At 39.6% G+C, this 24,683-nt stretch overlaps 1 protein-coding gene across 2 annotated transcripts; it reads left to right on the forward strand.

Moving 5' to 3' along the window:
* The first annotated feature begins 17,806 nt into the window (after window positions 1-17,806).
* Window positions 17,807-24,628, forward strand: adprh (ADP-ribosylarginine hydrolase). 2 transcript variants are annotated; one of them, XM_069691661.1, is made up of 8 exons: window positions 17,807-17,972; window positions 18,123-18,237; window positions 18,487-18,595; window positions 18,943-19,041; window positions 19,115-19,220; window positions 21,412-21,678; window positions 22,013-22,227; window positions 23,845-24,628. In XM_069691661.1, the coding sequence occupies exons 1-8, from the start codon at window positions 17,965-17,967 to the stop codon at window positions 23,991-23,993; spliced, it is 1,068 nt and encodes a 355-aa protein (XP_069547762.1). In that variant the 5' UTR covers window positions 17,807-17,964; the 3' UTR covers window positions 23,994-24,628. The 2 variants fall into 2 exon arrangements, with proteins under 2 accessions (XP_069547762.1, XP_069547761.1); XM_069691660.1 differs by having other exon boundaries at window positions 17,965-18,033.
* The last annotated feature ends 55 nt before the right edge of the window (window positions 24,629-24,683 follow it).

Consider the following 24,683-nt stretch of genomic DNA (forward strand, 5'->3'; position numbering starts at 1 on the left):
TGTTTCTGCCACTTAGGAGGACATTGCATTGACTGGCATTCATCCCCTAAACAGTGAAACTAACCTTTAAGCATAAGACTCATCATACTTTTCTTGAAGTCAACAAATCCCATACAATGTACAAAACCAGCTGTGGGTTTACCCTCAGAGCACACAACAATAGTGGGATTTACACTGATGAAGTCCCTTCAGCTACAAATAAAAGAGGTTGCTAATTAGTTTATTTAAATAGAGAGACTACAAAGCCAGCAGTGGAGCTGTATTAGAATAATGTGTGAACACTTCTGAGTCAAAAATAACAAGATGTTTTCTTGTTCTTGAAATTCACTGAATTCAGATTTCTAATTTTACCCAAAACATTAAAAAAATACAAGATTTTTCCCACAATTTTAGGGGGAGTAATGGAGCTCCAGATATTTCCTTTCAAACAGCAGGTTAGCTTAAAAAGTCTGCTGACATCTATGAGGTTTAATTTAGCATAAAGGGCAGTTTTAAAGCATATTTCTCACACTGCAATCAAAAATTAAGTTTGTAGGTAAAATTGTTTGAACTGGCTTTAAAATTGTCTGGATTGAAAACAGATTATCTCTTACAGTTTTGTTGGTTTCAGTCACCGAATTTAAAAGTTTTGCTTACGAAGCTCGTCTCTTTACTGTGTCACAAAAAACATCTGATGGAGAAGCAAGTTAAATTCGACCTAATGGGCAGGATCGACACTGGTCACATTTAGGTAGGTAGGTAGGTAGGTAGGTAGGTATATACTTTATTAATCCCCGAGGGGAAATTTTTTCGCCACAACAGCATACATACAGGAGCAATAATAGAAACAATAGAATAAAATAATAATAGAATAGAATAATATAATAGAAAAGCAATAAAATAAAAAATATAAATATAAAATATAAAATGCACAGTACATACAGTATATATACAGTACATTAAATATCTATATATATTATATACAACAAACCAATAAACACAGTCAACATATATATATATATATATATATATATATATATATATATATATATATATATATATATATATATATATATATATATATATATATACATATACATACGGTACAGTATATATCTATATATATAATATACATATAATATACAAGCAAGAAACCAAGAAACACAGTCAACAGTGTTATTGTACTGTGATGGATTTTGCCAGAGGTGAGTTATTGTAAAGGGTGGGTAATACTATGGGTAATATTGCAATAAAACATAACTATAGGTCATTTTAACACCCCTTAACAATCAGTCATTGTTGTCATTTTGGGTAAGAGGACAGGTTGTCCATGCCTAACCTTAATCTTCACCAAAATCAGGTGTTAATTAAGACTAATTGGTTTACTGAGGAATTTGTCTGTGTCTCCATAATGTGACAGTGAGATCAGTTCTAACCATAATTGTTAGTGATACAAACATACGTAGCTAGTTTTAATTACATCTCTCCATTTTTAATTCCAAGCCAATGCCCGTGTCCAAATGTCACAGTCTCTCTCTCTCACACACACACACACACACACACACACACACACACACACACACACACACACACACACACACACACACACACACACACACACACACACACACACACACACACACACACACACACACACACTGTCTCTTCAGTCTCAGTTCTTCCATATAATTAAGCTAATAGTGCTTGAGTCAGTGATAGACAAGGGGAAACATGCGATTTCCCCTTTGCATCTATTGAAAGGACAAAATTGGTGTTCTCTCTCTCTTTTTATCTGACTTGCATCTCTCTCTCTCTTTTTTGCTTCTTTCTTCCAATTTTTTTTTTGTACAAACTGTGAAACTCCACGTCTATCCAAAGGAAAAGCCAAGAAGCTGTCACACAGCACCGGCTGCTGAATAGACTTCTGCCAGTGCTTTTATGTGTTATCTCAAAAAATTGCTTGATGTCTTTGTTCAGTGATGTTCTTCATGTCATGTCTCTTCTTTCTTATCTCAGGCCCCCTCTCGAGCTGTCTCTCTCTCTTCCTGTGTCTCTCTCACACACGCGCATGCACGCACGCACACGCACACGCACGCACACACACACACACACACACACACACACACACACACACACACACACACACACACACACACACACACACACACACACACACACACACACACACACACACACACGTATGTATGTTCTAGTACCATAAAATTGATACCATGGCACACACATGCATGAATGCATTAACATGAGAAAATAAGGCACATAAGCCGCAATGCAAACAGCTCATGCCTCACACATTTCTCTCACACTCACACTCACACACACACACACACACACACACACACACACACACACACACACACACACACACACACACACACACACACACACACACACACACACACACACACACACACACACACAGACACACACACACACACACACACACACAGACACACACACAGACACACACACACACACACAACAATTTAGAGCCACCACTCAGCCAATGTTGTCAAAGGCCCCTTCAATCCTTACATCACCTATTTGGGTTTTTATCCCACTTCCCTCCCCTCTTCCCTCCTCCTCTTCATCATATCTCTGCTCTCCTGCCTCCTGTTTATGAGAACAGCAAATCTTCTAATTATGAATGCATAGTCATTACGTGCTCTCTCCACACCAATTATGTCAGGGACGGGTGCTAGTGCTTCAGTGAAAACAGCTGACCATAACAGAGTCCACAATGGCTCTGACAAGAACAAATGACATCAGCAAACCAGTTGGCCTTGTTACACACAGATGACAAACACTGACAGTAATGGTTCTCTAACCAATTATAAAGTGGCTGTCACTTATACAGGGTACAGTGGCAATCATTAGAAACAGCAAATATGGGACTATGCCTAGAGATTTCATACTTTTACCAATAAGACCTATCAAAACAGTAGCAGTATTCATCCTGTTAGTAAAATGTCAATATCACACATTAAACACTTAAGCCATGCGGCACAATACGTGACTGTCAATAGTAAGTTGTACAAATATCGCAACTACATTGTTAATAATATGGTATGAAATGGTAAGTTAGCATTAATAATAATGATCAAAGTGTAGTGTTCATATGCTGATTTTTCAGTACCTACTTTTATTTTTTTACTGTGTGAATGTGTCATTAGCAGTGGAAGTATACATTATATATGTATGTCACCTACATATAAGTATCGTAAAGAATCAACTTGAATAAAAGCTGTCATATTCATGTAAGACAGGACTGCGCAGTAGTTTTATACAGAGCATATATTTCACATTTCACTACATGCAGTACAAGATTCCTATAGATTATTAGGGAGTTTGACTGCCTACAATTTCATCCTACCTAATGAAATAGTGCCAAACGATGGCGAGCAAACTGAAATACACAAAGTGAGAGCTCCAAGGTCGTCTTTTCTCTGCCTCTCTAACTGCAAGATTGTTGCGTACCGATCGGAAAGAAAAGGGGCCCAAGCTTCTCACAGCACTCCAGTACACTGCTTCTTCAATATTATAACTCATTGAAATGAGCTGCCCAGATGTATTATGTGATTCACTCTACCATAAATGTGTGAAATGGGAATGCTAGTACTTTACAGGCGCCCTTACGTTCAAAATGAAAAGATAAGATGCTGATAGCAACAGCGAATAAAGTAATACAGCAGCTGTTGTGATTCCAGGTGTGCAGGAGAAAGAGAGTGATAGATAGGGGAAGGAGAAAATGCATCCAAATAACAAAGACTGAAATTGTAGAAAACAAAAAAGGTGAGGACAGACAGTAAAAAACATTATTTGGAAAAAAAAAGGATTACAATTTTGCCTGTAGAGCTTCGTTCACCTCACTGAAAGAGAATAAAACACATCACAAAAGTGGATTGGTGACATTTTCCTCCAAAATTTAAAAGGTAGAGAGAACATGTCAGCAGAAAGAATGTCCTGTCTTATTTCAGGTAATTAATACCATTCAACTGAACATTTCAAACAATATTTGATCATTTAAAAATGATCTCTGCATGAAAAAGAGACACAAGAGAAATCCCAATGAAGTCCTAAAAATCTGTCTTGTTGCTTCCTTCTAATGGCTGGTTGATCCACAAAGATTAAGAGGATACACACACTTGGGGGGGAAAAAATAAAAAATACACTTTGTAGTCCTTCACAAGTCCAGTCAAGAGAGGGTAAAATAATTTGTGGAAACAGCACAAGGCTTAGCCTCAAGCACACGCTTCTCTGAACTGAACATCTAAATGAGCTTCATATTATATTACTGCATATAGGATGTGCCTTTACTCTCGGCAACCTGGGTGCTGAAGCTTAATGTGTACATCCACACAACCGGCATGTTTATGTGCCTGCATTATTGCTCATGATAAAAGGATGTGACGACATGCATGTACGTTTATGTATGTAGTGTGTGTGCCTGTCAGCAGTTTCTTCTGATGATATAATTATGGACCTAATGGGAATAGAGCAGACTGGTATATGCAAGAGACAAACACCTCCCACGATTTTCGGACTTATTAGATAAAGTGTGATATTGCAAAAATCAATATCATGGAGATTTGTGTTATACACAAGCCTCCAGGCAGTGACAGATGACATGAAGTGGAGTGAACACAACCTCATAGGTGGTTTCAGCTTGTGAAATTTCTCATTGAATCGAGGAAACCACTGAGGAGAGACAGCAATTAAAGATTATTGCCCATCTTTGTGGACGGTAACGGCTTCTTACCCTCCCCACATGAACCATTACATCTAAATTGGTATCTGTCGCCATAAGTGTGTGTGTGTGAGTGTAATGGTGCAAAACGCTACACGGAAACCAGATTTCAGAAGTATCGACAAGAAATGCGGGTGTGAGGTATGTTTGCTGAGGACACACATGGGATGATTTCATTGTAATTAAAGTCCTCTTGATTCATATTTTTAGTTGAGGGCACATCACATGGATTTTCAATGTTTCAGTTTTTGGGGACTAACACATACTTTAGTGAGTATTTTTTATTTTTATGTGGACTAGTGATCAAAGCGGCGTGTTTTCCAGATAGCTGCCTCTCAGCTGGAACTGAATGAAGGACTTTCCTCAGAAGGATGAACATGTTTTCACTGTTGTTTAACCTCAGGCTAAATGATCCAACTAAGAGACTGGATGTTTGTGTGGTTTCTCTCTAGGGTAGTCGGCTAAAGAGTCCTGAAAACCAATTTAAGGTAATCAAGGAGAGAAGTCCTTCATTAGTTTGGGGTGCTTAATGTACTTTATTCAGATGTTCAGATATTTCTGTGATGTAAAAAGTAACTTTAGATAATATAAAATAAGGTAATACATGGGTCATGTTTTTGTAGTGTTGAAGGTGACTCCAGAAATATTGTATAAAAGGAAGCTATCATACATTCATCACACATTTGTAGTGCTCATGAATCATAAGTCCTTGAGCTCCAATGAGCTCCAACTGCAGGCTAACATTTATAATGCAGGTTACAGAAAACATTATGAATTTGATGTGTTAACTGTAAACATATACAGTTTACATATAGTGTTTCTCATGGGTAGTCTTTTCTTGCGAGCGAACACATTGACTGTCAGAGGTGACAGCAGAGCTGTGACCAGATTATCAATGCCATGCTATATATTAATGCAATGCCATTTTACTGCCATGGTTAGCATATGATAATACATCAGCTCTATATGTATATAGCTGTATTTGTTTATTTCAATAAACAGAAGTCTCCCACACTGACATTCCATCTACCAAATAGTCACACTTTTTCTGTAAAGAAGTAAAGTAACAGTATGAACTCTGCATCTGTTGTGCATGCATTTCCACTTTAAAAGAAACCTTTTGGGGCACATTTGTGAAAGCCAAATCTAAGCTTCTAGCCTCTGGGTGGGTGTTGCACGAGGTTAGCGGCTTACTGAGATTTGGAGGGCAGGAAACATGCTGTCAACTTCTGTGATGCTCTACGGACCAGAACACATCACAGCTCTATAGCTTATGAATGTTGATACACAAAGGTTGTTGTTTTTTTTCTCCCCTTTCAACATCCACACAGAGTTGGCTATCAACTGTCAATCAAATGGTCCCTTATCCTAACCCATTGTGATACAAGAAAACGTAATCCAAACCCTTCCAATTGGTGAATCTAAATCCCTTGTAAATGAAAGAATATAATCCAGTCTTGGATCCCTCTGGTAGTGTAATTCCTTCCCAATATGTTATTCCAAGCCACCTAATCTGGCCTGTTTAAAAATTGCAATGGGATCACGCCCACGGAATTAGACCACTGCATAATCCTGCGAATTAATTTCCAGTCCGAAAGGTGACTCTGAACCCTATCCATCATCCTAACCCTAACCTCAACCCCGCCCAAGTGTAAGATTAATCAGAGCGTCCCTGCCACAGATCCAATCTAACATCAGCTGTTTGTATTTCTCTCAGTGGATAGAAGCTAGTTAGCCTATCTTGCTAATGGTCACACTGATTTTCATTCAAAGTTATTGTTCTTTATGTTATTCAAAGCCCTGCTGAGTCACCAGCAGGTCTGAGTCACTCAGTGTTGCACCCTGCCTTGTAGAAAGAAGAGCATCTGGCTACGCGTCTCCTCATATGGTTTTAACTGGTGCTTGAATTAATGATGGTACAAATTTGCAACAGCTGAGGAAAAATTAACTTTGAGTTAGACTTTAGAAAATAGGAGAGAATAAAAAAAAACATTTTGGTCTTTCTGACAACTGTTTGTCTTGTGAATTACTGGACAGATTTTGTCTTTCAGTGAAAAATCTAAGAAGATCAGTTAGGTTGAACTGCTCACAGCTTATAGGCAAATAAAGCCTGTGAGAAGGAAACAAGACGTTTCATTTAACTGTGACACAAACCAAATTGTCTGAGAACCAGCTGTACAGTATTTATCAAAGTACACTTACAAAAGATGGTTCCAGGTTGTTTTTAACTGCTAGATTTTATTCACTTTTGAAAACACGCAGATAATCAATAAAAATGCCAGAACTTGTTTAAAGCCAATATTATGAGCCTTTATTAAAAGATATATGGTGTACTATAAATCTATTATAGTTTATAGTATTGTTACATAGTATTTTGCACAACAGTCATAATAATTACATACACTGCAGCTATATTGAGTTTTTAAAATCCTACAGCTTTTTCTTGCACAGCTTTGTACAGCATACGCTCTCTTACAGGATAGAAGCCGACAAGCTGCCATGTCAGCAACATCTTAATCTGAGCTAAAGTGTAAAGTGCTGAAATGTTCTCTCAGAACAGGAGCGAGGCATCGACTTGCTTTATTTTTTCTTCTCAAAAGTGCATGCATACAGCCTCAGGTGATGTGCAGCCAGTCATATTTACAACTGACTTCTATTTCAAGTACACTGATATGCAAAAAGGCTTGAAAGGGCATTTGAAAATGAAAACTTTTTAGTCTGACGTTGGTTTGTAGTCTTCATAAAGTCAGTAGCAGTGCTCGGCTGAATAAGAAAAATGACTGTTGATCAAACATTTTGTTCACAAAGGGGTTCTCGAAAATGAAAACTGATTTTGAACTTAAACTGAGGCTTTAATGGCCAAAAATGTGCCACTACCGATCACATACAGTACATGCTGATGACACAAAACGAATCACCATCGGTGTCATCCACCAAAATTAATCTCAGAGTTCATGTGTATCAAAGATAACAGAAGACTCAGATGATTTGGAGAGATTTCGGTTTGAAGATCTAATTAATGTGTGACATCTGATGAGATAAATTCCATTGGAAATATCAGACACGTGCCAATTTTAGACTGAGTCAGTGGCAGACAGTGTGCTGTGTAATGAATCAAGCTCCTACTCGTGTAAAGTATGATTAATGACAATCAACAATGTTATGTTTTGACACGACAGTTTCAGTTTTTTTTTTTCACAATTATGTGTCTGCTTCATAACAAGAGAATCTTGGGGCTGTATTCAGCAGTTCTGCTGAAGAGTTTGAAAGTGCAGTGATGATGAATTATGAATTCATGCATTGCAAACAAACAGAATTGAATATAAGAAGGAGCGAGGGAAGAAAAAGAAAAGGAAAAGGAGGATGTGAGCAAGGAGAGATGGGAAGAAGAAGAATGGTGGGCTGTAAGATATATGTTTCCAGAGGAGAGACTCATCTCAATGAATTTAAATGGTTTGGGTTTTTTTTCAATCTCCCTGAAAGATGGGATAGAAGAATGAGGAAGGCCATCACCAGAAAACAGTCAAATAATCAAATCATCTAGAAAATGCATCCCTAGGGAGATTGAGGTTCTTCCAGGTCCACTGAAATATTGATTTTACATATCAGGGAGACCTTCTTCGATCTCACGAAGCTTTCGAAATGCCTCAGAGATTCAGGATTTATTGAAAAAAGTATCAGAGTGCTGTGCATTTGTTGAGGAAAGAGGGGTCTCTAATGTGTACCGTGAGACTTTTCACTTCACTTCACAAAGACAATAACACATGACATTTTTTTTTTTATATTCCTTGCGAACAAGATTTGCAACCCACCCACTTCAATATGACCTTAACTTTTTCAGGATCTGCATTCCTTTCAATTTGTTCCTCACCTAATGATCAGCTGGGACATTTTCAACAGCATTTTAAAGGGGACCTATTGTGCTCATTTTCTATATTTGTTTTATTATTCTGGGAGTCCACCAGAGTAGCTTGTCATGATTCACATTTTTTTTTTTAAAAACTCCTTATTTATCTCTTTATGCAGCCCCTCAGATCATCTTGTCTGAAACGAGCTGTTTTAGCTTCTGTCTCCTAAAAGCTAATTTCCTTCTGATTGGCCAATTTCTAGGAAGCCTGCTGAGTGCCTGCAGCCACCGAATTTACATAATTTATAATTCTTGGTTAGAAATGGCCACTTTTCAAATCCATCCGTACATGTTTGAGCAGTCACTACCTGCATATTGTGCCACATTATGATGGATTTAGTCATGCATATAAGCCAAATACCAAATATTTTCTATGTGTGCTTTAAATAGTTATTCTGCAGTCATCAAATGACTGTAAGTTATCGTATCTCCCTGCACCACCTGTCTATACTTTGTGGGTGTGGTGTGTGAACCACATGATCATATAAAGAAATCAGAGGCTTGTCCTGAACTGAGTGTTAAGAGCAGCCTGAAGCCTGAGCTTTTTTTCTCAAAGGAATTACCTTTACATACGTAAAAGTAATTAAATTTTTTTTGCCATGTTCAATATGAGGTAAAGTTTCGGCGCAAATGACTTGAACTGTGATTGCACTTGGGTTCTCCAAAATGACAATGTGCCCGCTCACAAGCACGTGCAGAAGTTTCTTGCCCACAATAAAACAATCTGCGCTTCCCACCACAACTACTCGCTGGATTCGGCTCCCTGCTACTTCTTTCTGTTCCCCAATAACTCTGACGTGCGCTCTCTGCTCAACTTTCAGGTGCATAAAAAAACCGCAGATGCACCCAGACCACTGCTGACCAAAAGCATGTGCAAATGAATTTGTAACACTTATTAATCAGGGTGACCTTACCCCTCCTACGTCACAGTGCTGCGCATTGTTCGCAGGCAACAGGAGCAGTCTTTGAACTGATTGATCCACCTTCGTAAAAGAGTGAAAAAGCATAATGGGTCCTCTTTAAATGACTATTTATAAGTAAGGAAACAAGAAAGAACGATAAGAGAATATGAACAAGGAAGACATCATCTACTCAAGCCTACCTTTCCCATTTGAATGTTCCAGACCGAGCAGTACAGCTCTTTAAGAGCAACTGAATTAGGTCTGTCAGATGACAGACGAGTCAAGAGATGCTGGAACATTATCTTCAAGAGTGGCCTTTCATTATCCAGTAGTGCACTTATGCTTTCATATCAAAGCTCACCGGACAAATCTCTGAGTCAGACTGACATAAAGGACTGTACTTGTAACAAATTAAGATTTGTGTCAAAATTAGAAGAAAAAATAGTCAGATCTGAAAGCAAAAGTTGTTGGCTGAGTAGGTGCAAGATAAAGGCTCGCGGGAACGAGAAACTACATTTAAAGCAACAGTTCAGACATTTTGGAAAGTAGTCTCACTTGGCCGCTGGCAGAGATTAGCTCAGGTGCTCTCCTAGAGGCAGAGGAGCTGAATAAATCCTAAGATTTACAAGACAGACAGCTGTTGAATGAGTTTGTTCTGATCCGAACTGTGAGGAAGTTTAAGTCCAGTATATTGCCTGGACACCGCAGGGAAAACCGGGGACTCGCAACACATCCACAAACAGTCACTTCAGTCGTTATGGACTCATGTATCCACTCAAACAAACACATACAGATACTGCATTAGTCAGCCACTCAGACACCAGTTCCCTTTGCCCCCAACACACACAACCACAAATGCATGAACACACATGCACAAAGAAACACGATGACACCCCCATAAACTGTTAAATCTCCACTATGTACAGCCCCAGTTGTAATCCGCCAGCCAGTTGCTAGGCAACACTGGAACCTGTAATAGCACTCGGGTATCATGGCCCGCTGCGGGTGGGGTGAGAGTGAGGGTGTGGATGTATGGCGGTGTCGGGGGAGGACGACGTGAGTTTTTTTTGTTTTTTTGTTTTTTTTTAGAGCGGGGTCGAGCCGACGAATGCTCTGATCAAGACTTGTTAGCTCCTCCAGTGACAAGTCAACCATCTCTTTAACTGTCATGGGACCCGGCAGTCAACATTAAGGCAATATCTGACAGGATCAGGTTGACAAGATGCGTTATGTTAGAGGAAGGGCAGAACATCAGGGAGAAATGGAGAGCTATCTCCTCTTTCCCTTCTTTTTCTATTACCTCATAACAGTAAGGGGAGGAGTGGAGGAGTATTTTTTTCAAATTTCAGACAGAAAAACGTCCACAAATTCAATCAGTAGCCGCTCCAAAACAGGCCAAACTGAGCAACTTTCAGCTCTATGGATGACAGAGAGACATGGGAGACATTTGAAATACAGTTAATTCTTCATGTCTCCATCATCAATCCGGGACATTTTTCCTTCTGCTTATTGATGTTTTGAAGTAAAGTAGGGCTGTAATTATTTAATTTTTTTAATATTACATTAATTTAAAAAAACAAAAAACAAAAACAAAACAAAAACAGAAAGCAAGAAATGACAGCAATTTTTTTAATTTAATTTAATTATTTATTTTTTTACTTTAGCACCAATAAAGTTGGCAATCATTTTCCTGCCCATCAACAAAACAATCAATCAGTTAATTGTTTTACATCTAGTTAATATAAAAATGCTAAATTTACTGATCCATTGAGCGTCTGTGAGGAGTAAACCACATACTGAGGAGACAGGCATGGCGATATCAGTAATTGATAATTTGATGATGTTTCTGAAGGGTTCTTATCCAGAAGGAGGAGGGGAGTTGAATTTGCAAAGCTCCATCCTCTCTTCACGCAGTCGCGGCTGCCAACACCTCACCCTAACACCCACATGGTGCTATTCCACTCCATCCCTCATCCCTAAGAGGCAACCTGGGAGCGAGTTTGCCAGGCTTAGTCAAACTGACTGTACCTTCTGCCTGTCGCCAAACAGAGCTTAACTAACCACCCCAGCGGAGAGGCAGTGCTGCTCGCTGGAGCTCTACCATGCCAAAGGGGGCAATTTAAGAAACATTATAATCACATGAGGAGAAATGTCTCTGGCTCGATAATTAGCAGTGGCAAGTGGGGGATATCTTTGATGCTATTTGGTTTGGCTGCAGTGCAACAGCATAATAGGCTTCTTCATTATCCTGTTCCCAGCTGTCTCTGAAGTACTTTCAGGAAAAAGGAAATGCATACATTCATAATTCATGAAACTTTCAGAGTAATGGTGTTTTGTCAAGGTGTGAGCGTAAACTGTGTTTCTGTCTGTGCAACAAAAAAAAAATCCATCACAGCACTGCCACTTTCAAACACAGCTAGATCTTAACCTGTGCTTTTAATAAATGACAGTAATATTTTGGAAAATAACTAGTTACTCTTAGAGGAGAGTTACATGAGAAAAATCAATCTTAGTATATAGATTGAAAATAGCAATCTTTACTAGGTAGTTGCCGGGTTGCCTTCCAGCAGCTCTAAAACTCATTCTCTTTTACCGTGAGATTTTCAGATGGACTGCCAGAAAACTAATAAGAATAAATGACAACAAAATGACTTCTGGAAAAATTGACTGTTACTATTTCATGGGAGATGTTGATTGGGAGTCTATGGAGGCACAGACTTTTTGGAGCCAAATCATAGTGGCCCTCGCTGTTATTGCAGTTTAAGGCATTGGCCTCACTTTTCAGACCCAGAAGCTGCGTCCACTTCTATATGCCACCGCTGTAATTAAATTCAGAAAAAACCCTTGACTTTTAAGTGGATGAGTGAATGTGAATGTGCACAGAATTTCCAGACTAAGATCATAGTAAAGAAAACGGAGGCTGTGAGCGACAGTCTGGCCGAGCCAGGCAAACCTAATAACGTAGACCGAGAGACAGTAGCCCTGGTGTGAGACCTTTTTGACATTACTGGTGCAGTCATATGTTTCCTATCTTCTCCAGAGCACTCAAGAGTCAAAGCGTAATAAACAGCAGGGTCCCTCAACTACAACAATGGTGATATAGTGACAACGTCTGAAACTGTAGGCAGCACCACAGCCCAACCAAGCATATCTGGCCTTGGACCATTTATTCTTATTTCATCACTGTGGCTCGTTGCCATAGTTCATCATGGCCTCTGACAATTCATGTGACAAATAGCCTGCAGGGCGTCTTCCTCCTGACAACTCACCTCCTCAAGCTGCACTTCCCCTTTGATGAGAATCGTCTGGTAGTGAAGACTGACCGTGTGTATCAGCAATGGGGAATCACTGTCTGGCATCAGGACCCACCAGCTGCCAGCGTCAATCATCAAGGCCGTTTCAGAGCCGCTGTTTGCTTGTTGCAGTGAAACCGTGCCACCCTGTGGTAGGAAGAGCTTCAGAGCAGCATTAGACTGATGAGCAGGTCATAGAACAAGCTGCATCTAAAGCTGGATTTAAGAGCAAAAACTTGATTGTAATATGACGTAAAGCGTAATCGAACCCTGGAAGATAATTATTTCTTCCCCTCTCACGCTACACCTTTAGGTTACAGCACTGACCTTCATACAAAATGCAAAACGGTCGTGTTTGGCTCACAGACATGTCAGCCGGACGGATTCTTGCTGACACTTCTTCTATGTGGTCACTATGACGACACCACCGTCCTGCTGCATGAATCGCAGTCCAGATGCAATAGTTATTTTTTAAGTTTTGGTGTCAAACTTGCAAAGATCACATCTGAATCTCCGGAGATTATAAAGCAGACGGTGTGTTTCTGGGTACAATCTGCACACATCAGAGATTCTGGAATAAATACAGCTACATTTCATGAATGTCTTCAACATAATACTTTAAAGTGTCCTATTTTAGAGGTTATTCTTCAAGTTTCCTGTCAGCCAAATACAATAAACTATTCCACACAAATGAGGCACCTGAGTGGGTTTAATCTGTCACACGTGACGTCCTCTGTTAAGCAGTATTAACACACCCAATAACTAGGTCAAATTCCTTCTGCACCCTACTTTTATATTTTTGCCTCTGATCTATTCTGTGTGATGGCTGGCACAGGGACAAGGACTATTGACCCCTGGACTCATTGAGTGAATAATCCCTTCATCTTTACTGACATTACAGTGAGTCAATCATTGAATGGTGGTGGAGAAACTAGTTTTAATTCGATGAAGCAGTGGTTTTTTTTATGTCCCAGTTCACTCAACTCTTTGTTTTCAGTATTGAAGTACTTTTTTTTTTTCTTTTTTTTTTTTACAAAAATCTATTTAATCCTACAGTTTCATTTGACTAACCTATTTCACTGTCAAACTATTATATACTTTTGTCACATTCTTTTTAATAATGCGTCCACTTTTTCATTTCATACGTAAAGTTTAGAAAAATATTGTACTCTTGTTTCAAATGCTAACGCAGTTTGATTTCTGATTATTTATATTCATTCATTCTTTACAGTTCTTTGCTTTTTAAAAAAAAATAACGTTCACATTACATTCCAGACAGAATATAAAATATTGGATAAAATAAAAAAGAACTTAATTAAAACAAATGGATGCCTGGATCCTCAGTGAGAACAAAGAAAAGCTCCTCCTGAAAAGGAAGAAATGTCAGGAGGGCCTATTCAAAGAGGGATCAGTGAATGCCATCTCAATATTGTTTTACATCTCTAAAGTTCTCACTCGCCTAAGAACAGGCTGTTACGTGTCTGTGCCTTTAAGGCTCATTGACATCAAAATCTCTCCATAATCCAAATGTATAAATCCAGTGACCAGTTCTGGTAACTGTAGTTGTCATTTTTATTGCTGGTGTCTCATCTGAAATGTTTCTTGCGTTTTTTGCCTCCTCTCTTCTTGTCCTGATCAGCTTCTCCAGATCTTAGTGGATGTGGTTCCTCCTCCTCTTCCACCTGCTGACTGATGTTCTCTTCAGTCTCTTTCTCAGCACCTGCATCCTTAGCCTGATCAATATTACAACTGTTGTGAGGAAGATTAAAGTCAGTTCGGACTGTAACATTGTGTAGGTTGTGGGCAAACTCATAACACTGTCTTGATTTTTTGCTGCTTCTCTCATATTCTTCATCATGCTTTCTTGATCTTATCCTGGACGGGCCAGGCAAAGGATCTTCTTCCACAACCTCATCTACAGCACCTGCCGGGTTGTTTAGTTGTATCTTCCTGTCGATATGAATATAGTCAGTAATGTTGGCGTCACTGTTAGAGGAGGAATCACTGTTGCTTTCTGAAAACTCATCCCACCATCGGCATTGTTTGCTGGCCAGGTCTTTAACATCATCCTCCTCTTTTGATCTAGATTCTTGGGGCCAGTGGTTCTCCTCTTCTTCCTCAACTCCTGCATTAACACCAGCTTCTTCTGCATTTTCAACATTGTTGTCTGTATTACCAGCATCGGGATTCTCAATGTCATCATTGTCATTGTTGTCATTGAGATTGTCCGCGTTTTCAATGTTGTCATTGTGATGGTTTTCGTTGTTGTCAATTTGGCTCACAGCTTCCTGCACCACATCCACGGGTTTCTGCACCACATCCATTTGTTCCTGCACCCCGGCCATGGGTTCCTGCACCTCGTCCACAGGTTCCTGCACCTCGTCTACAGGTTCCTGCACCTCGTCCACAATCACGATGACGATGAGCTCCTCTATTTCCTGATACCTGAGAAACTCCATCCAGGCAATCAGCAGAACGTTACGTTGATCGGCTGGTGGCCAATTCCCATGGGGAAAAAAATCCAGGTGAAAATGCGGGCCTGTAAGATCAGTCAGTTATTTTACCATCACCATTCACTGAATAAAACTGTGAATCAATCTCCCTTAAATGGCTTTTGGAAAGACTATACATCAAAGAATGACAAAACAAGTACTTACGATTTCTTCCATTTTGCTGTCCATCTCCTCTTTCTTCCATTTTGACTAAAAAGTTCAAAGAAATCAACAGTAACATTAATAATAGTAATATTACAACAACCCAGATCCTTGATTCTTATATACTCTTGAAACCCTAATTTTACATTTAGCATATTTAGCATCATGTGCATTGGATTAATTGACATTCTAGTTTAATCCATTCATAAATAAAGTTATCAATATTAGTGATAGACTAATACTGTCTGACTGTTGTTCTGGATTCACCTCAAATATCTTGTTTACAGATAAAATATGAGTTTCAAAAACAGTTTCCATCCTTTCTAGTGATAAGGCCCCAACAGGTTAACCAAAGTATTCGCTGTAAATCCGGACCAGCAGGTTAAAACAAATCTTAAACAGTTTACAACCAACATTTTGGACCTAATGTCACTGGAAAAAAAAAAAAAAACCATCATGTATTGAAAGTGAAACTATAATTATATACATTATTTAATTATATTTATATACATTATTATTATTATTATTTATATTATTAATATACATTATATAATTATATATTGATTTTATTGTTGAAACAAACAAATACAAACTCTCCTTCTCACCTTTCAGGGAAAATTGTTTTTTTTTTGTCACGGAGTTATAGTAACAAAAAAATTTAATAAAAAAAAAAAAAAAAAAAAACTCCAGGTGCCAGTTTTTTTGCTAGCACTGCCAAATGTAGGCTAACATTAGTACAGAGTTTTAATTCCCACAGTTAGAACAGCAGGCCTCAGTTTACAATCCAGGATACCTTCAAATTTACTACGAAAACTATGGAGTTACCAAACATGTTGAACTCCAACAAAACAGACTGCAGTTAACTTGATAACAGTCAATTTGATTGCTTTTAACAAAGCACAAAAGATATTAACCATAGTTTTAAACTTGTTTTCTTAATCTAACTATATGACAGTAAATAAGGCGATACCAGCAACATCACGGTAAAGTTTAGGCTAGACTATTAAAATATGATGCTATTTATAGGATTATACCAGCTCACCTAATATCCAGAGAACTGTTCTGTAAATCTACAAATTACAGACTTGTTCTAAATCTACCTGGCGTCTGCGGAAATGTGTAAATCTGAGAAATTGTTCAGTTATAGGAAAAGCTCCGGGTACTGTGATTTTGAGTCTATGTGTGTTGATGTGAACTAAATGACTCACATTCCATCCCACTGTGGTGTCATAACATCTAACCTGGTTTCAGTACTAGTCTAGTTCTAGTTCTAGATGTAGTCTAGTTCTAGGTTCTAGTCTGGTTCTAGTCTAGTTCTCGATCTGTGGGCTTTTTATTTGTGTTCTTTTTATATGAATCTGGCATTAGAACTAAACTGAAAGGGAAAAGCATTTTAGATCTGTTTGTATTTTTGTCAATAAATCCTATGAAAAAAAAAACACAACCAAGACTGATCTGATCCTAATCATTAGCCTGATATTTTCTCTGCGCCATATGCCTCCATTTTTAATTTTTTTTTTTTAATTTTTTTTTTTTTATCAAAAACTAATAAATACATAAATAATCCATTGCACTGGCTAACAACTTCCCTCGTGAATAAGGTTACTGTAATTTATATGAAACTGACCTAAACCAACTCAGAGCACATATTGTTTAATTCAAATTTGTGGTTTAATAATTCACTATTTTAGCAACAAACATTGATGGAATTGAAGTTTTCTCAAACCCTAGTCAGTTCCTGCTGGCTGATTATCTAATAGCTAATTAGCCCATCAAAAAAAATAATCTGAAAACTACACTTTTACTAACAAAATTAAACTTGTATTGTTTGTTTTTAAGTAAATTTACCCAACCGCACAGACCCACATATTTACAAAATACATAACGCAATTTACTTTTCAATTTATATCTCCCAATTTAGTCTGCCCCTCCAATTTACATCTCCATTTCCTGGGTTTGTTCAGAAGACCTTATTAAAAATCTTACCGACATTAAAAGGGCCAGTTACTAAAATCCCAGCATCTTTTATCTGTATACAAACTGTATAATATGTCCGGCGCAGGTTTGTTATGGTGTCTGTGTACTGGTCGGTGATTATCCTGGTGTTATAGAAAACATTTGCCAGGTGTTAAGTTGTGTCCCCATCTTGCCAGCTTGGAGAACAGGCGTCTAAACTAAGCTGCGTCTTTTTTTAGCCCGCATATTTTCATGGGGAGTCCAGCCGGTTGCCTCTGCTTTGAAAACGTATAGCGGACAATAGCTTTTGGTGCACGGACGCTGCTGTTTGCGGGTCTTTTTTGTTGTTGTTGTTGTTGTGTTTTTTTTTTTTTTGACTGATCTACTGCTTGCGACGACCGAATAGTTGTGAGCGGTGTCTTCGCAGCGCCTCAGTCTGCAGCCCCGGTATCAACTGGTGCGCGTGACCGCCTCGTGAAGCCGGATTTCAGGGAGCGAGACGCTGCAAATGGGCCGGTGAGGCTGCAAGTACATTTTACTCAAATTACTCTCGAATGACGCCACGGACGAATTTCAGGTTTACGCGTTCATATATGTGTTGATTGATTTCGAATCGATGACACCGTTACTGATACTGGGATTTGACTTAATATAATGTCCCACCAGATCTGTCACATTGGATCACTATAAGGCAGCCATGTTGCTGAGCGGTGTTGGCGATGCTCTAGGGTACAGGAACCAGCTGTGGGAGTACAATGAGTCAGGACCAGCTATTCACCAGGTCAGTGTTGGACCAACATGGAAAGAGACGATAAATAAAGTGGGGCTGGGGGCCTCCAGGGGTCAAACATGTTATTTTTAGGTGTCCGCCACAAAGATGAGACATTTGGCTTTACTATTTTACTATTATATTATTTATGAGTAAATGTCTATGTTGATCATAGTTTTTATTTATAATGTTGTGAGGACATGATCCAGCTCTGCACTGATTCATAATGGTGTCCAAACATATCTATCCTGGTCTTTGCAGGAGCTGCAGGAGCTCGGTGGTCTGAAGAACATCAAGGCTGAGCTCCCTGATTGGCCTGTGAGCGATGACACAGTTCTGCATCTGGCCACGGCTGAAGGACTGGCAACTGGTGAGGTCAAAATGAACCCATTTGCTTTCTCCGGTTTGTGTCTCTCCTTTGCTCATTTTGCTTGAAACGAGGAGTTGATTGGATTGATCTGATCATCAGTGGTGTTCCGATGAGGCCTCATCAAGTCACACGTCACACCCTCCTCTTTAAGAGCCACAACTAAAGGTTAAATTTAATTTCCAGTCTTGCCGTGATTTGCTGCTCTATTACAGCTCTACACAAGTGCAAGGAAAACGGAAGAAATTCAATTTGACCTTTACTGTGATGAGGCAAACAAGCAGCCCTGTTAACACATTAGTTACATCTCTAAAGTCCGCAGTTTGAACAAGTTGCTGTCCTCCTGGCAGGGAAGGGAGGGGAGGAGCTCCTGCATGAGGTGGCTGCCCGTTACGTGGAAGGGATGAAGGACATGGACGGGAGGAAACCAGGGCCTTCGAGCATCTTGGGTGGGTCATTTTAAAATCATATCACATCTGCTGGTGGCAGCGGCAGAGATGTAACTCTCATTTATTCTTTTAGGCGTTTCACAACTGAAGCCTGGAGAGGAAGGGGGCTTCAGAGTGCCTTATAACCCCGAGGGGACCGGCTGTGGAGCAGCCATGAGGTCCATGTGCATTGGCCTGAGGTAAGACACTTGTCCTGAGAATACGTACATGGGTGGGGTGGGTGGGTTTGGTTATCATCAAAAAAAAAATTGAAGTATTAAATTCCTGAGCAGGATCAGGGCATCTCTGTATGACGAACTGAGTCACACTAAAATCGTATTTTTAAAGACTGTTTTTGTATGCACTGACCGCAGTTTTGAGATTGTTTGAAAAAGGGACTGAAGTGGAAAATATTGGCACTAAATCATTAGTTCATGTCTCTAAATGTTGTGTTACGACATGTTTTCATTTGTTTTTAAGAGTTGTGATTTTGTTTGTGACATGCTGCATGCTTGAAAAGGCAAATGCATCTTATTTGGTGCTGAAATGCAGGTTCGGATGGGGACGGGTTTTGTTTTAAAACGGTTTTAGTGCGGGTGTAGCTGGGGATCCAGATCCAGCCCGCAGACAGTCACACATACACAGTTATAGCAGATCTAATCATCCAGTCTTAAGTTACCTGAGAGTTTCAAAGTTAAAGGTTCCCTGTACTATTTTTGTCCTCTTGCAGCGCTGTGGAGGGGATTTTTTTTTTTTCTTCAGGGAGTGGGTCCCTGTTTTATCTCTTATACACACACACACACACACAAAGGTCACACAGGGACGCACGCGGGTTATGTGATACACAGTCCTACCAATGGATCCACACTATTTCACTGATCTACAGGTTGCAGTAACAGACTCTGTTTCCCTTGTTTAATTAGGTCGCCTCACTAAGATTGATACATTTTTCAAGCTAGACATGAACACAGGAAAACATTAATAGTCAGACAAATGCATTAACACAACTAAGCCCCATCTAATTAACACGAGAATTAAAAGAGTTGTAAAGAGATGTCAAATTCCTTGCATTAATATAGGCCTCCGCACCACTCGGTGCTCGGGCCCTAATTAATGTTTCAAAATTGCTAAAGAGTTACGAGGGACTCCAGTTTGAGTGCGGTTTGCAGTAATGCCACTTAAACAGTGCGTAGTGTGTAAAACCAGCCCTGCCAAAGTTTGTGTTTCATAAGGAACATTCAAGGTGAAGTAGCTGCTGTGTGGTGTTTTTATTTTTTTAATTTTTTTTTAAAGATATGAATGTTAACAGAAACGTGAGGAAGTTTGGTAGTTTATAGATTATAAATCATAAGATTGTTATGAGATGATTATTTTTTTGTCATTAGAGATGAAGCGTGATAAACACTGTGATAAACAGGATGGAGCTGCTGAAGTAATGACAGGGTACAAATGAAATGAAAGGAAGAGTAAGCATGGATAGATGTAAATAATGCTAGATTTTTAAAGTACTTATTGTCTTGATGGTTTTTTTTTTGTGTTTTTTTTTTAATGAACTCAACATGTTTGTTGGAGCTCAAAGATTTGCATGACGCAATTTGGAAACACCGAAAGTAAAGACATTACAATGTTCGTCTGTTGACAAGAAAATGTTTTGGGGGCATCAACGAATGCTTATTTTTATAATGTCGGTTATTTTCTTAAAGTGTCAGAAAGACGTGAAAAATCTCCATGACAGTTTTTCCATTGAGAAACTGCATTTGCAGCAATATAAAACAGAAGAAACCAGAAAATCTTCGTGGAGAGAATTATTTACAGAGAATGTTTGACATCGTTGTCAAAAAAGTATTGACAGATGGCAATATTTCTTTGTCCACCGACTAATCTCGGCTGATTGTCTCAGCTCTAAATACATAATATTTGATTGTACATGGATTCATCTGGAATTGATTTGATGGAATAATTGTTTTTTTTTTCAGCTTCAGAGAAAAACAGGCTGTTTCTCTGCATCATCTTCACACAGGATGATGAGGCTCAGAAACATTTAACTGAAATAGCGTTGCTAAGTATGCACAGTATGTTCACATTCACAGATCCAGCTGCTGCTCAGTAATCTGAAATGAATGACAGTGAAAATCTTTGATCACCGAGCAGAAACTAACAAATAAATAACAGGTCCAGGGTTAAACCGTGAGCCAGTGACAACACTAAGTGGAGTCAATTATAGCTTGAAAATAAGTAATTACTATCCAAATAATGCACTGAACTCAAGAGTAATGACACCATATCTCTCAGCTGTGTGATGGACCTCATTAGCTTTATGGAGAAAACATCAGCTATGAATTCTCCCAATAATAAATGCCGATATAGACCCGACTATACTGTCCTCACCAGGTATCCAAGGCCTGACCAGCTGTTGTCTCTGGTGGCGGTTGCTGTGGAGACGGGCAGGATGACCCATCCTCACCCCACTGGTTTCCTGGGAGCCGTAGCGTCAGCCCTTTTCACCTCGTACGCCGTCCAGCGCAGGCCAATCACAACTTGGGGTCTAGGCCTGATCAACGAGGCGTGTCCAATAGCAAAGAGCTTTGTCCAGGGCCGAGGCTTCGCCGTGGAGGAGACGGAGAGGGACTGGGGCTACTTCTCTGACAAGTGGCTGTGGTATGAGCGGCTGTCACGTCGTATTCCAGTGCAGGTTTTACAACGTCAGCAACTTCTTTTAACCTATTTCAGTCTCAATGTTAACAGAATGACATGATGACGTGAAACCAGACTAAAATGTCACTGCTCAGGTTCAGTTCAGCGGCAAGGACCTCCTCTATATTCTTAGATTACAGATTCTGATAGACATTTTTTTTAAAAGATGGATAGACTAATTAATTACTCACTTTAAAAACTCTAATTATAATCTATGAAGAAAAGAGAAAAACAACATAAAAATTGTCGTATCGGAGGATATTCGGATCTCAGGAGCACCTCTTACATTTCTCCACAGGTACCTGGATGTGAGGGGCATCTCCAACGGGGTGGGCCCTGCGATCTGGCCCTCATCCTACGGCCCGGCCGAGAGAGACGAGGCCTACAAGAGCTTCAGCCTGTCGGGCTGGGCGGGACGCAGCGGCCACGACGCTCCCATGATAGCGCTGGACGCCTTGCTGGGCGCGGGCCCAGACTGGGAGGAGCTGATGAGCCGAGCCGGCTTCCATGGAGGTCAGAGGGTCATAGTGTCTCTGAAAATGTGTGCGAGGTCGGCGATATGGCCCGGAAATATTATCACAATATTTCAGGGTTTTTCTGCGATAACAAAATTCTTAACGATTTGACAAAATACTAACAAATATGTTGTTGTCGTTTTTTTAAACACAAAATCTTGTGTTATAGTTTTATATGGCAGCATAAATGTAAGTCTGCCTTTAAATATTTCGTAAAAACTGGACAGAAATAATCTTGAGTTATTTAGTTTGTAAATGAACAACAGTAATTCAGTAGAGTAAGATTCAGATTCTGTATAAAAGACGCACATAAAGTATATCATACTGCTACGCTGCATAACTTTCATGCGTCAATCAGAAAATGGCCATTATCACAGTCTTTTTTTTTTTTCTTCATCATATTTAAAATGATACCATTACAGGGTTTCCTTGGTTTCTGGAGGGCTGTGCAGTTATAGCGGTGGAAGGTAGTCTGCAGTTATTTGACTAAAAATGATATATTTTCACATTATTTTGGACTATTATTGTGAAAATATTAATTTAATAATGCCATAAAAAATAATAATCACCAAATATTGGTAAGATAAAGCTTATAGTGAAGCTGTAGTGGCTTAAGAGCTGTGAAAAGAGCAGCAGCACCTAATTGTTATAATAGTAGTGGGTTTGGAAACCCAGAATTACCGTTAACGATACGACATGTCACCCTTTGTGTGGACCACATAACTGACGTTTCTTTTTACCATTTTTGCAAACATTTTATCTCATTTTAAAATATATTCTACCCACATCTCTCTCATCTTTAGTCAATCATGTCAGTAAAAGTATGAAGGAAGGAATGAACTGGACAGAACTACACGTACGAAGAGAATAATAAAACCCACCTTTTAGCAGCAGATTTATCGTAGCCGTGTGTCAGTGAATTTTGACCACAAGAATTAAAAGGTTAAAAAAAAAAGAAAAAAAGAAAGATAATTTCTTCAATCGTGCTCTAAGGTGTGATAACCAACAACGTGATGTAAAAGGACCCGGACTTTGCTTAAATGAACCGAAGGTGAAAATGTTCTTTTAGAGACACACTGAGGGGACAAAGGTGCTTCTTTGTTGAGGTTTGACTGCAAACAACAGAACCAAAGTCGAGCCCTTTAATTTTACATGGCTGACATTAACACAAGTGCTTCAGTTCAGCGCCCTGATAAAGACTCTGCGCTGACGCGCTTGTGTCTGCTGGGTAATATTAAAGTTTTTTTTAGTTTTTTTTTATTAATCTTTATTAAGACTCCAAGCGCCGTTAAATTTGATTTATGTATATTGAATGTCTTTCCCATCAGACGTCCTGATGAATATCTTCAGGTTTTTGACCTCCCGTTTCTCCCAGCTGTGTTGTAATGGGCCTAAAGTTGATACGTGATTCTAAAAAGCTTCGAAGCGGAGGGCGACCGCGGGCACCGTTGGGGGACGATCATGTGTGGTTCAGCAGTTCGAGCCACTCGCTCCACATTAGACGCATAAGATCTGTGGTCATTATAAAATATATGCATTCCAGCCAGTTTTAAGATGCCCAAAGAGACAGATTCGTCACGCTACATATCGCTCATGCTGTTGTGTCTCCGTCCAGGCGACAGTGACAGCACGGCAGTGATCGCCTGCTGCTGCTGGGGTCTCCTCTACGGCACCCAGGGGGTCCCTGAAGGCAACTACTCCGACCTGGAGTACCGGGACCGACTGGAGCGCAGCGCCGAGCAGCTCTACGCCCTGTCACACTGAGAAGGCCGCCGCCGCACTGATCGAGTGTGTCCTAACATTTTGCTGTTAGGGTGGGAAACTAGGCCAAACACACACACACTCTGACACATTGACGTAGGACTGGCTGGTGCACTCGGGAGTACATTGATCTAGAAGTGCTGTCACAGAACCACAAAGTGTGGTGTCATATTTGCCTGAAGGGGAAAGCAGAGTGTCCCACTAACCTAAAGAGTCATGTCTGCCACAACAAGGGCAGCAATGCCTCATGACGTTGGCACGGAGGCTGGCTCATAAAGAGGGGTCCCCCTAGTGACCGTTTAAAACTAACATGCAGAGTCGAGACCAAGCAGAACGAATCGGAGCTAATGAGAATGTGAAGCAAATCCAAAAAGTCCCCCAGGAGGTAATTACTTCGTTTTGTCAACCTGACATAACAGCACATGCTCACTGAGCCTCAAATTAAATGTGCTCCTGCCATTGTCTAATGAAAAATACATTTCTGTGTCTCATTATAGTTGTTAACCGCTACTTCATGCAGTGAAGAGTAGATACTCCGAACAAGTGCAATTAATGATACAATAAGCAAACGAAGCTTTTTAGTTGAGTTGAAAACTTTTATTTTTTGGTCATTGTTTTTGTATTTTTTTTTGTCTTGTCCATTTTTTATTTAGAATTTTTTTTTCCTACAGGCGAGAAGAGGGGTAAAGGGGT

The sequence above is a fragment of the Brachyistius frenatus genome, unplaced genomic scaffold (assembly GCF_029030835.1).
Source record: "Brachyistius frenatus isolate BFR_SWC_R1_liver_20210118 unplaced genomic scaffold, ASM2903083v1 Contig_11, whole genome shotgun sequence".
Lineage (NCBI taxonomy): Eukaryota > Metazoa > Chordata > Actinopteri > Embiotocidae > Brachyistius > Brachyistius frenatus.